Source organism: Girardinichthys multiradiatus, chromosome 21 (assembly GCF_021462225.1).
Source record: "Girardinichthys multiradiatus isolate DD_20200921_A chromosome 21, DD_fGirMul_XY1, whole genome shotgun sequence".
Lineage (NCBI taxonomy): Eukaryota > Metazoa > Chordata > Actinopteri > Cyprinodontiformes > Goodeidae > Girardinichthys > Girardinichthys multiradiatus.
The window spans coordinates 11396398-11410338 of NC_061813.1; the positions used below are offsets into that span (position 1 = coordinate 11396398).

The 13941-nt window shown below is 39.5% G+C and overlaps 1 protein-coding gene across 4 annotated transcripts in view; it reads left to right on the plus strand.

Annotated features, from left to right (window-relative positions):
• Window positions 1–13941, plus strand: part of ccny (cyclin Y) — a 48827-nt gene that overhangs the window by 24931 nt on the left and 9955 nt on the right. Inside the window, exons 2-7 of one of the 4 annotated variants that reach the window (XM_047349804.1) lie at window positions 7443–7517; window positions 8351–8371; window positions 11675–11709; window positions 11837–11860; window positions 12376–12476; window positions 12612–12647. In XM_047349804.1, the coding sequence (XP_047205760.1) occupies window positions 7443–7517; window positions 8351–8371; window positions 11675–11709; window positions 11837–11860; window positions 12376–12476; window positions 12612–12647 (292 nt within the window). The remainder of the gene's footprint in view (window positions 1–7442; window positions 7518–8350; window positions 8372–11674; window positions 11710–11836; window positions 11861–12375; window positions 12477–12611; window positions 12648–13941) is intronic. The other 3 variants (XM_047349806.1, XM_047349805.1, XM_047349808.1) reach the window with 3 other exon arrangements.

Sequence of the window (13941 nt, forward strand, 5' to 3'; positions counted from 1 at the left end):
CTACTCCTAACAATTTTTTCTTAGCTTTAACCCCTGATAGACTATTGTTGCAAATTTGCCTCAATTCATTTCCAGTCTTAATGCAGGTAAGGCGGAGTATACACCCCACTAAAGCTAGTGGATGCATATTCCACATATACCAAGGATCATATTGAAAGCACTTGGCTGCATCTGTGGTCCAAATTGTGCCTAATTATGTCCAGCTTTGCAACTTTGCTAATTAAATACTTCAATTTTTTCCTTAATATGAAATACAGGTGTTGGACAATGAAACTGAAACACCTGTCATTTTAGTGTGGGAGGTTTCATGGCTAAATTGGACCAGCCTAGTAGCCAGTCTTCATTGATTGCACATTGCACCAGTAAGAGCAGAGTGTGAAGGTTCAATTAGCAGGGTAAGAGCACAGTTTTGCTCAAAATATTGAAATGCACACAACATTATGGGTGACATACCAGAGTTCAAAAGAGGACAAATTGTTGGTGCACGTCTTGCTGGTGCATCTGTGACCAAGACAGCAAGTCTTTGTGATGTATCAAGAGCCACGGTATCCATGGTAATGTCAGCATACCACCAAGAAGGACGAACCACATCCAACAGGATTAACTGTGGACGCAAGAGGAAGCTGTCTGAAAGGGATGTTCGGGTGCTAACCCGGATTGTATCCAAAAAACATAAAACCACAGCTGCCCAAATCACGGCAGAATTAAATGTGCACCTCAACTCTCCTGTTTCCACCAGAACTGTCCGTCAGGAGCTCCACACGGTCAATATACACGGCCGGGCTGCTATAGCCAAACCTTTGGTCACTCACAAGACTAATTGAAGCTGTATTGGCTGCAAAAGGAGGCCCTACACCATACTAATAAATTATTGTGGTCTAAAACCAGGTGTTTCAGTTTCATTGACCAAGCCCTGTATGTTTGAATTGCTGCTTAATCTATTTACTTAATGTTAGCAGGTACTTGACAACAAAAAAAGAATTTTTTTTTACATAATGGTAAATAAATTCAGGCACCAAGGGACCACCTCAGCCCCTTACAATTGAAAACAAATTACCGCGAATCCCTGATCAGTGCATCTCTATTTCTTTTCCATTTTTTTCAAGGACATCTAACTTTATATCTTTTCAACTTTTCCTTGTCTTGTCTGAAGCTTTCTTAGTTTGCATAGTTTTCATTTAGACACACTTATGTTACAAGATATGCCATATTTACAGGCTGTGAAAGAGAAATTCCCAAAAGGTTGAACATAAGAATTGATTTTAATTTAGTGAAAACATTTTCTTTTTGATAATTCGTCAGTGCTAGAAAATTATCTCCAGTGAGAAAAGAGAAAATTAAGATTAATTACTGAGTTAAGACTTTATTTTAATCCCGTTTCCGCTGGTTCTGTTCTAAATCTATCCGTATTTTAGGACTGTTCATATTGGGTGGATTTTGTAAAAGTGAAAATCGGTAAATTTATATGTTCCTCCCTCAAATACACACACTGGCCTGTTCCCTCCGCTCTTTGTTCCGTTTGCCTCCCTTACAATATGTAACCACCACGCCTTGTTCTATTACCTCATCACTTCCTGAAACTGAGGAAGTTGGTGCTTTCTTCTTCCCAGGTTGGAGAAATGGGGTGGAGATTTTCGATAGGCTGGAAATACAACAGATGTTACCAGTAGCTACTATAGACAGGGACCCTCCTGTCTGTGGATATTGTCGTCCTCCTGTGTCAATGTGATGCTGTCTGGAAGTTGGAGAACACTATACAGGTCCTTCTCAAAAAATGAGCATATTGTGATAAAGTTCATTATTTTCCATAATGTCATAATGAAAATTTTACATTCATATATTTTAGATTCATTGCACACTAACTGAAATATTTCAGGTCTTTTATTGTCTTAATACGGATGATTTGGGCATACAGCTCATGAAAACCCAAAATTCCTATCTCACAAAATTAGCATATTTAATCCGACCAATAAAAGAAAAGTGTTTTTAATACAAAAGACGTCAACCTTCAAATAATCATGTACAGTTATGCACTCAATACTTGGTCGGGAATCCTTTGGCAGAAATGACTGCTTCAATGCGGCGTGGCATGGAGGCAATCAGCCTGTGGCACTGCTGAGGTCTTATGGAGGCCCAGGATGCTTCGATAGCGGCCTTTAGCTCATCCAGAGTGTTGGGTCTTGAGTCTCTCAACGTTCTCTTCACAGTATCCCACAGATTCTCTATGGGGTTCAGGTCAGGAGAGTTGGCAGGCCAATTGAGCACAGTGATACCATGGTCAGTAAACCATTTACCAGTGGTTTTGGCACTGTGAGCAGGTGCCAGGTCGTGCTGAAAAATGAAATCTTCATCTCCATAAAGCTTTTCAGCAGATGGAAGCATTAAGTGCTCCAAAATCTCCTGATAGCTAGCTGCATTGACCCTGCCCTTGATAAAAGACAGTGGACCAACACCAGCAGCTGACACGGCACCCCAGACCATCACTGACTGTGGGTACTTGACACTGGACTTCTGGCATTTTAGCATTTCCTTCTCCCCAGTCTTCCTCCAGACTCTGGCACCTTGATTTCCGAATGACATGCAGAATTTGCTTTCATCCGAAAAAAGTACTTTGGACCACTGAGCAACAGTCCAGTACTGCTTCTCTGTAGCCCAGGTCAGGCGCTTCTGCCGCTGTTTCTGGTTCAAAAGTGGCTTGACCTGGGGAATGCGGCACCTGTAGCCCATTTCCTGCACACGCCTGTGCACGGTGGCTCTGGATGTTTCTACTCCAGACTCAGTCCACTGCTTCCGCAGGTCCCCCAAGGTCTGGAATCGGCCCTTCTCCACAATCTTCCTCAGGGTCCGGTCACCTCTTCTCGTTGTGCAGCGTTTTCTGCCACACTTTTTCCTTTCCACAGACTTCCCACTGAGGTGCCTTGATACAGCACTCTGGGAACAGCCTATTCGTTCAGAAATTTCTTTCTGTGTCTTACCCTCTTGCTTGAGGGTGTCAATAGTGGCCTTCTGGACAGCAGTCAGGTCGGCAGTCTTACCCATGATTGGGGTTTTGAGTGATGAACCAGGCTGGGAGTTTTAAAGGTCTCAGGAATCTTTTGCAGGTGTTTAGAGTTCACACGTTGATTCAGATGATTAGGTTCATAGCTCGTTTAGAGACCCTTTTAATGATATGCTAATTTTGTGAGATAGGAATTTTGGGTTTTCATGAGCTGTATGCCAAAATCATCCGTATTAAAACAATAAAAGACCTGAAATATTTCAGTTAGTGTGCAATGAATCTAAAATATATGAATGTTATAATTTCATCATGACATTATGGAAAATAATGAACTTTATCACAATATGCTAATTTTTTGAGAAGGACCTGTAAAACCTGGCTGCAGGAAAGGAAAGAGTCCGATGGCTGAGTTTGCACATGTCACTAACTCTGAAGAACACGCAGCATCAGTAACCCGCCTTCAGTTCTCTTTCAGCCCTCTTCACCTCTTCATACACACCCATCTTTATTCCACCTGCCTCATAGCAGTGTGCATGTATAAGTGCCTTTTGAGGCTCTGTAAGTGGCTCTTCTGCTCAAAAACACCGGAGTTCAAAAGAGTATGGAGACAATGGCAGTGGCTTGAATGTTACCTGCTGTTCACTGATCTCATGTATGTTCTGTAGTTGGCATCACAGTATTTAAAGGCTGAGCTAAACTCAACAAGGCTCAACTGACCTTTTGTTCATCAGAGACCAATCTTTCATATTTGCTCCATCTGTCTTTCCCATATCCTCCCTGTTTCCTTCAGGTTTTTGTAGTATTATGAAGCTTTATTAGTATATCCACTGTCTGCTGTCAGTCATGTTTCAGAACAGTCATTCTGGTCTTTTAATTTTCTATTTTCCTGCCCTCCTAACCTTTTGTACTCCCAATTCTCAGGCTTAATTAAGATATCTGTCTCTTGTTTTGTCTTCCGCTCTTTTGATATGTCTGGGCGTTGGCCCTGTCTTACCCTACCTCTTTCACTGACATCACCCACAGAGTCAATGCCCGAACCTACTTTTATTTAGCTGTAAAATATTCTAGGGTCAGAATGTAGCCATTGACACTATTGGTGTTATACGGCTTCCCATGGTTGTCTAAGACCTAAAAGTTAATCGAATTTTCTAATGATCTTCAGAGAATCTGAACATCTGTTGTATAGAGTGTTATTCAGGATATTAAATGTCCTCTTCACACCCGCATGATTATTTTTGTTTCAGTATAGAGTTTCAATACAAGCTTTGTTTGCTTTTCTCAATAAAATATCCCATTCCACTATACCGTATTTTCCGCACTATAAGGCGCACCGGATTATAAGGCGCACCTTCAATGAATGGTCTATTTTAGAACTTTTTTCATATATAGGGCGCACCGGATTATAAGGCACATAGAATAGAAGCTACTGCAGTCAAACGTTTGACTGGGGTTGCGTTATGCATCCACTAGATGGAGCTGTGCTAAAGAGAATGTCAACAAAACAGTCAGTCAAACTTTATTAATACACTACAAACCAGCGTTCTGATAACTCCATTCACTCTCATGGTAAGGTCTCCTCTACATAGAATTCTATTGAATAGAGCCAACCGCACGTTAGGAATGCATTGGAGTCTATGAAGTTGAAGTTGAAATCAAACGTTAGTTAAAACGTGAAAGGGAACTTTTCCCTGATTCAGTAAACACGTAAAAGAAACAGTTTGATGCACTAAATCAAACGTTAGTACTGTTAACCTTTCCTGTTTCTGTCCCCTGACCGTAGTCTGATGACACAGGGGAGACGCTTTCTCCAGGGCCGAAGTTACTAGTTTCCTCGGGGTTAACTCCCTCACTCATACGTTGCTGAGTTGAGCATGAAGAAACAGCATCAAAACACTGAGTTGTTGACGAGATTCGGGGTTCTTTTTAATGACTTTGCAGCACGTAAAAACACAGGGCTTACAGACTCATACACCACTGCTCCGGTCGCCGTCTCTACCCACCCCACACACACAATAATACCGACGTCACTCCTTCACTCTTGATTCTCAGCTACGGCAGCACACAGCGCCACCTCTGTCCGGAGGAGTAATGTCAACATCTTCCATACACACACACGAAACATACACCCCACACACTGAGCTTCTAATCACATATAGTTCAGGCAATTCCTGCAACAGTACATTCAAACCTTATACACACACAAGTGGTGTTGGACTAGGAGTAAACAGAGTACAGGTGTTTACCGCTATTACTTCGGCGACGCCCCTGACTACGGTAGCCGTAATGCTGCAAGCGGTGCGGCTACCAGTCGTACTGAAACATTTTGACAGAGCGCCGTGTACAACCAGTATGGATCAACCAATTAACCAATTGATCCATATATAAGGCGCTCCGGATTACAAGGCGCACTGTCATTTTTTGAGAAAATTAATGGTTTTTAAGTGCGCCTTATAGTGCGGAAAATACGGTATTTGGCCCTGCGGGTTTTATTCAGGGTAGAAAGTAGGGCCCTTAAACTAATACTGTAATATTTAGTGGCAGAAACAGAAGGTGACTGCTGGACATTATGGGCTATAGCTTTTTTTTTTTTTTTGTTTTAACACAGTCCCTTGCAGACATTGTCCTGTCCCGAACCTGTTCGCATTTTGTAACATCACAGTTGCAGCTGTATTTTATTGAAGGTTTATGTGGTAGACCAACAGAAAGTACTGCATAATCATGAAGTCGATAAAAATAAAAACTCGAGAAGTGTGGCCTGCCTTTCTATTTAGCTCCCCCAAAGTCAATATTTTGCAGAACCACTGTCTTTTTTTGTGTTTCTACCAGCTTTGCAACGCTGGTCATAAGATAGTCTTAGCTCGATTGGACATCAATTTCCAAGTCATACCACAGATTTTTAATTAGATAAAAGTCTGGACATTGAATGGGTCATTCTAAAACCTGAATATGCCTTGATCTAAACCAGCGGTTCCAGATCAGGTAAGGAGAATTTTATTTATTTGTTTACAGCCACCCAGCCCATGTAAGGAACAGACAACAACATTATATCCATGCAATAATTATAAAGAGAAGTATTAAGTGCCAGCAATAGTTCAAACCAAGCAGGCAGTATTGTGGTGTACAAAACACACATTTACAGTAAAACAAAATAGCAATAAAAAAGGAGCAATTTCGATAAAGGAGCTGCTGCAGAGTTATTTAAGACCAACATTCAAAAGTACCACTGATCTAAGTGTTTTTGTTGTAGCTCTGGATGTATGTTAGAAATGTTGTCAATCTGGATGAAGAAAGCCCTTTCCAGTCTCAGGTTCTCAGCAGCTGCTGCACTGTATTCAGATCCATCCATCTTCCTATCAACTCTGACCAGTTTTCATATCCCTGCTGAAGAAAAGCATCCCCCAGCATGATGCTGTCACCACCATGTTTTATTGTCAGCATGGTTTGTTCAGGGTGATGCATGTTGGTCAAAAAGTAGAACTTTGGCCTCATATGACCTGAACACCTTCGGTCACATGTTTACAGTGTCCCCTACTTGACTTGTGGCAAACTGTAAACTGGACTTAATCGACCTTATGGCTTTCTTTCAACAATGGCTTCCTTCTTTCTGTTCTTTCGTGAAGACCAAATTTGTGGAATGCACGGCTAACAATGCACCTCAGAATTTGCCCGTCCTGTAACTTTAGATGGTCTTGGTAGTGGTGAAGTTGTGTTGTATGATTTTAAGATTTGTATGCGTAAAACATTTGAAAATCATGTCCCATTCTCTCACTTCACAGTTAGATGTTATATTGTGTTGGTCGGTGCTTATTACAGTAAAATACATTAAAGTTTGTGGCTGTAATATGACAAAATGTGAGAACAGGTCGTAGATACCTTTGCTTGGCAATATACATGTGATAAACTAATGCACTGTCTAAAAAGATCATTACTGTACCCGGCTGTATGTAGCAGAAAGTAGGATAATGAGGTTGAGTAGTTGCCTGAGCAGGTATTATCTGAATAAACGGATCATTATAATCTTTAACTGAACACAACACGCACAATCCACCGGCCTGTACGTCCGTTCATAAACCCTCCCTGCTGAAGTTTTTATTTTTGCTCTGCCAGCTCCTCTGTGATCAGCAGATCTATAGCATTTTGCTGTTTGCTGAGTTTATCGATTGACAAACCGCTGTTTACACAGCATGGCTCTGATGCAGCACTCTTTCAGCTAACAGATTAGTTCACCCCTAAAGCTAATTTGAGAATTGGAACTTGAAAAAAACAAAAAGAAAACAGGTTTTGTCTCATAGCATGTTTTGCTTGTTTAAAAAAATTGTTTCCGTCCAGTAAATTTAAACATACCCTGGTTTATTAGGTCAAATGTCTTTGTTTTTCTGTCATCGCATACCTAATGTTTGGAATGCGATTTTGGTTCTTAAATTTTCTTTTTCTGTATTTCCAGATCTGCCCATGGAATATAATCCTTCAGATCATCCCCGTGCCAGCACCATCTTTCTTAGCAAGTCACAAACAGATGGTAAGTTCTGACCCATACTGGCATTTCTCATTTCTCTGAAACTTGCCTTTAATATTTCTCTACTCCTCAAATGGTATTAGCAATTTATTTACTCTGATCAGTGCAACTCTAGAAACAAAACCCATGTAGGTTTATCCAGCATATGAGCTTTAAACGAGCCACCTTTTAAATGAGATCCCAGGTAATTAACTCCAGTCCCCAGCAGGGACTGCTCTGCACCTTTTGGATGCATTTCTGTTCCAGCACACTTACATGACATTAAATGGTCATTACCAGGCCTCTGCAGAACCTGACGACATGCTGTAGAGGTAAGTGAGCTCTTTAACTCAGGTGGGTGAGAGCAGGAATGTATCCAAGCATCTTAGTACTGCAGGACAGTGACTCTGGAGAACTGGAGTTCTTTACTTCGATGAAAAGTATTTTAATACTAATGAATTTCTTTGATCCTGGAGAAACAGCAGCTTTGCAGTTTGTTTCCTAGAGCATGGTGCGTTGATCAGATATGCTAATGGGCTAGAACTCCACACTCTTCTATTAGCCATGACAGCGTTGATGGAAAATCTGCCAGGCTTTGTTCTCAACACGTTATATTTTAAGGAAAGCTACTTGATCTAGACATGTTGAATGAATAAATATGATTCTTTGTAAACGTCCAGCATATGCTTGTTTTTACTCACAGGTGATTTTGGTAGTTTCATTTATTTTTTGTCAAAACCACACCCTTTATGATTGACTCCATGGCAGACTTGCTATTTGTTGTTTTGTTTTGTACTTTCTTGTGAGAGTCTGTCATGAAGCAAAGCATGATGCCAACTTGGACTTTTGTTTTTCAGTTTTGATGCCCAACAAGAGAGGTAAGCATGTCGGTGTGTCCGGTCTCAAAGGGCTGGTAAACACTCTGCTTACTGTCTGTTTGGGCCTGACTCTGGAGAGAACGGCTCCTTCCTGGTGTCTAAAGCTCTACTGCCTTCATGTTTTTGGCCAGTATTGTCTTCTTCATGCATTATCGTGCTGTGATTGTGAAGCTGAGCTGCTGCTGCTGTCATTTTGTGTGCACATTTCTTCCGCTCCACATATTGGTCCATGAGTACAACTGTAGCTAGAGTGACCAACCCTTCCAAAAGTCATCTAATGTATCAAATATTACCATGATCAAAACTGGGACTTAATTTCCTGTTTTAAATAGGTTATCCATATTACTACATATGTGAGTGCTGCTCTTTGCTTGAAACCAGTGGTACTCATGACTTCTGAGTGGAAATTGTGCAATATTGTGAAAGCACTTGTAAGTCAAAGGTAAGATATAGAAGGAAACATGAGGTGCCTCAGTACTTTGTTATAAATGTGTAATTCTGCTCCCCCATTTGCTCCTGTTGGCTTTTGCTAGCAGTCATTTTCCTCCTTGTGAGCTGTCTAATTCAAGGCAATTATATGTAGAGTACATTTCTGTCTGCAAGTTTACATTTCTTCGCAAATGTCATGGCAACATTAGGCTGTCAAAACATTTTTTAGGCTGTTGCTTTAACCGGCTAGAGTTATAGGTTAACAGGTGAAAATATAATGATTTATTTCATGTTGTGACTAATTCTGACATCTGGACATCTTTATAAATGTGTAATGTCGGTTCAAATGCTGGTAAAAGACCCTAGAGCAAAAACCTCTTAACATTTGCACCTGTAGATGTTGAACATTTCCTTTATAAAACTTAATATTTAAAATTTTTCTCCGCAGCCTTTAATTAAACAGTGATGAAAAACTGATACTGGTAATATTAGATCATGACAGACCTCTGTCCTGCTGGGTCATGGGTCGTTCCAGATCAGTTGTTTCTCAGCCTATGGTGCTAATTAAGTGCTGGGTCCTTATTCCAAATAAAAAAACCTGTAAATATTATAGGTGGGGATCTTTAGGCATTCCAGGATTCAATTTGATTACAATTCAAGTGGAGGCCCCCTCAAATACACGGCACTAATAATGAAGAGCCCATAACGTTTTAGTTCAACATAAAAGGAGTGAATGAATGAATAACCCGGACAGGAAGAATAAAACAACAAAATACATTGAAAACAATTGTGAGTCACCGTCTTTTAAGAGAAATGTGTGTTGTCCATTCTGAACCAACATAAACAGCTGAGCTTATTCACAGGTGTCACAACCCGTGAGGTTAATTTAAGGAAAAAGAACCAATTAAGCAAGAATAATAAAAACAAGGTAAAACATTGTCAAAGCAAACCAAACTAAGCCAAACCAAACCAAATACCGGGACTGACTGCCAGGTTTAAATACAGGGAACATTGGGCCCAGGTGTTCCTAGTCAGCAGCCCACTCCAAACCCCTCCCACTCCACCTGAGAGAGAGAAAATGTCAAACATTAAGGCAGGCAGAGGCAGGAGTTGTCACACAGGTAAATAATGGGTCTAAGATGTCTCAGTAACTAAAACTTATCCTCAGCGAGCTGCCTTTTCTCTGCTACGCTTTTCTACAGCTCACTCATAACTGAATCCATGACTCTGAGACATTGTTCTTATTTGTAGCACACAGCACACTGGCTGCCATGCTTCAGAAAATGCACAGTTCAGGTAGCATAACCTGTCCTTTTAGTGATCCTGTGGCTAGTTTAGGTCTTCTAGTGTGGAGATCATTGTGTCCTGAGCTCTCCATTAAGCGAAACACCTGGTTCTTAACAACTGGCAACTTTTGCGAATCTTTCACAGGAAAAGTGTTTGATGGTGGCATGTACTTCCATGTAGAGCTGGGTTATACAGCTTCTCATGTTTGTTGTGTTTTAAAATATTTCAGCTTAGTTTATTACTGCCTGCACATAGTGTGGCTCCTGTCCACATCATTGTTTCCCTTAGTGCAGAACATGTATGTATTTCTTGCTCAGCTAGCCCCACGTGTCTGTGTCTGTTAGGTGTTCACCGTAAACTGTCCGGGTGCCACACTTGAGCGCTTCCAAGTTCCACCTTTGCCTTTCTTCTAATTATGGTATAAATTAACATTAAGATAATCGAGTTTCAACATTTGTTAATCAATTCAGAATCGATCATGTCCGCATCTCAATGCATCAAAAAATAAGTTTAACCCCCACCCCCGTAAACTACCAAAACCTTGACATTTTCTGGAGCACTCTCCACCGTAGTTGGCACCGCCTGGTGAGGATGTGTGAAAAGCATTGCTGTTAAAATAATCTTTAATTGCAGTAGCATAATCTAACCCTGAAAGTTTGAGAAAAACCCAGCCTCTAACTAGAGTATGTGTACTCAGTGGGGAAAATAAATTGCACGTTAAAAAAACAAAACAGTTTTTTGAAAAATCACAGTTATTTGCACCCCTGCTGTTAATACAACCGGGGTGGAAGAAGATTGATTTTGTGTCTGGTGGAGGATTTGTGCATTGGTTTGGTCATGTGTTTTGGACCATCTGTGCGACTGTAAGCTTTTTACCTTCCTTACCCTCCTGCTAACATGGTGGTCATGGCAGGATTTCTCACAGCTTCACATTTTACTCAGTTAAAAGGCTGGAGTTTACCACAAGCTCCGGTATGAGATATTATGATACTTTGTGATATTTATCTTATATGACCGCACCAGAGAGGCTAATGTTTCCATGACACTCCCATGTATTGATGTATTTTACCATCAGTCATAGACCATAGATGGATATAGATACAGAAATTGACTCATTGGTGTTAGATGTGTGTATAAACATGCTAGATATAGCATGATACCAAACACTGGCCTCTATAAAACTAACAAATATGAATGTCCTTTGAAATGAATTGGCATTAGAAATAACCAGATTAATGTGAACAGAAATCAATATAAATATGGACTTTGAAAAGGCAATCACAATGCATCATTTGATTTGGGCTCTAATGCCCCAAAATCAGGACTTAATAAACCCACAGTCATTCACACAGATTAATACCTATTTACTACTGGAATATGGGATAAAAACCAAGCACAAGCTTTGGTATTAAACTTTTTCTTATTAAAATGCTGTTTACTATTGCTTTGTTAAATATTTAGTAGTATAATAGGCTGTTCAATTAGGCTGTAAGAGGGAACTTCTGAGTCTTGGAGAGATGCTGCTCCCTATCTGCAGGGGTTATGTACTGCACTCATACAGATCTGTTCTCTCCTCTTTGTTTGCAGTTCGAGAAAAGCGGAAGAGCCTTTATATCAACCATGTAAGTAAAATAACACACACATTGGTTTGATTATCTAACTGCGAGAGGAATTGGTTTTTGTTTTTGTTTTGTTTTGTTTTTTTACTTGTGCAAATTTGTAATTTAAATATCTTGTATGTTTTGCAAGTTCACACACATTTTGGAAAACAAGGTAAAGTAACAACGCCCATTCATAGTAACCCAGATGCCTTCTATTTGTCTGTTTCACAGATCCCACACTGTTTTAATTACACTGTTTAAAATCCTACTTAATGTTTTGTTTGGTTGTTGTTTATGTAGTTTAAACATAGAAATACAGTTTTTGAGTATGGTGCACTTCATCTTTACCTTACTCCTTACCTATATGCAATATACATTTAATGTTTTTAATATTTTTTGTAATTACCCAGGATTCTGCAAGAATATAAACATTTAAACATAAAATAATTTGAACAACTTGAAATTAAAATTTTATTCTTCTTTAAAGATGGACTTCACCATAAATATAAACCCTGCATGCAGTCATGTAAAGCACTGAAAGAGGATAGGTCCTATAGCTGCACTTTTTTCTATCTCTGTTACAAAGCCATTATATGCTGCAGGAATAGTTTTTAAAGATACTGATCAATCCGCACCTATGTGTTTGTGTGTGTGTGTTTTGTATGATTATGTGCATACGTGCTGCAGCATCATCCAGGTCCACTGAGACGAAAGTACAGCTCCTGTTCCACTATATTTCTGGATGACAGCACCGTCAGTCAGCCCAACCTCAAATACACCATCAAATGGTAACCTGCCTAATTGTTTCACGATGTATCCCCACTTTAGTCAATTAACTAAAGAACTATTTGGAATTTTGTCCTTTTCTGCTGTTTAAAGTTGAAATAATCTTTCATTTACCTTTTTTTGTTTTGTTTTTACAGTGTAGCCCTGGCAATCTATTACCACATAAAAAACAGGTTTGGAAAATATTGTACATTTCTCCACTGTTTTTAATTCACAACTAAATGTAGCAGTCATGCATCAAAAGCCAGCATCAGTACATATTAAAGAGCATACATCATCATTCTTACAAATTTGAATTTCCCATTTTGTTCATGCTTGTAGCTCTAAGTAATTAGTCTAGAAAGAAACTGACAAAGGAAGCTAAATATGCAGCCAAACGCTGAAGAGTAATGACATTTCATAATGAATGCCGACTTTAGGCATCAATTCATAACACAATAGACTGTCAAGTGAAAGTTAAGACTGTAATGTCCCTTGCTCAAATTTAAGTTCATAAGCTAAAGCTCTGAAGAGTTTTCCAGAGATGATAGTCAGGAGAAATGTTTTCTAAAAGTAGTCACCTGGAGACCTACCCAGGTATTTAAAACAACTGTGTTCTCCCAGTCAGCCTGTAATTAATCACAGTAATTTATGACATTTCTTACCAGCATTATTATCTGCACAGGCATTAGCATCCCAACCCCCACCAACTGGGTCACAGGCGCCATGTAGTGGCTGTGTAAAACATGGTGGCAGTGAATGGAAGCAGCAAAAAGTCTTATTTTTCTATACTTAATTATTCTGTCAAAATGTTTTTCTGAGGAACCAATATGTCACAGCATTAACTTTATGGGTCCGTCTACAGTCAGTTTTCACGCAACATCGTGTTGTTTGGCCCTAAGAACTCACTTGAAGGTAATGCTACATGTGGTGGTTGGAAGAGAAGTAAACAAATTGATGCAGTCAGACATTCATTTGGCTCAGACACTGAAGAAAAACCAAGTTGTTGTTGCAGAGAACTATTGTGTGTAAACAGGCAGGAGGAATGTTACTTATCTGCTTTGAAAAAACAGTGCAAAAAAGTTCTGAAAGTTTTCTGACTAAAGTCTGAAGAAAACCAAGGGTGTGATTGAAATACTCACTGTAGGAGTCTAATAAAAATACATTTTCTTTTTCATGGATAAAAGAAATGCTAATTTAACTTCTTAAATCTAATACTATTGAGAATATATGATAGTAAAATCACCATAACTGTACGATTAAATACAGGAAAATAAACTTAATTTCTCCAGTTATCTCACTGAGTGCCAGGAGGGGAGTGTATTAAGTACATAAAATAAAAAGGTCAATTATATAAAATTAAATAACAGCAATACATGCACATATTATATTCTTCGTGTCCACATCCAGCCACCTATGTAAATAACTTTTAGGACATAATACTTCTCCAAAACTAGCAGGACAGGTTGCTTTGTGGATACGTTATAA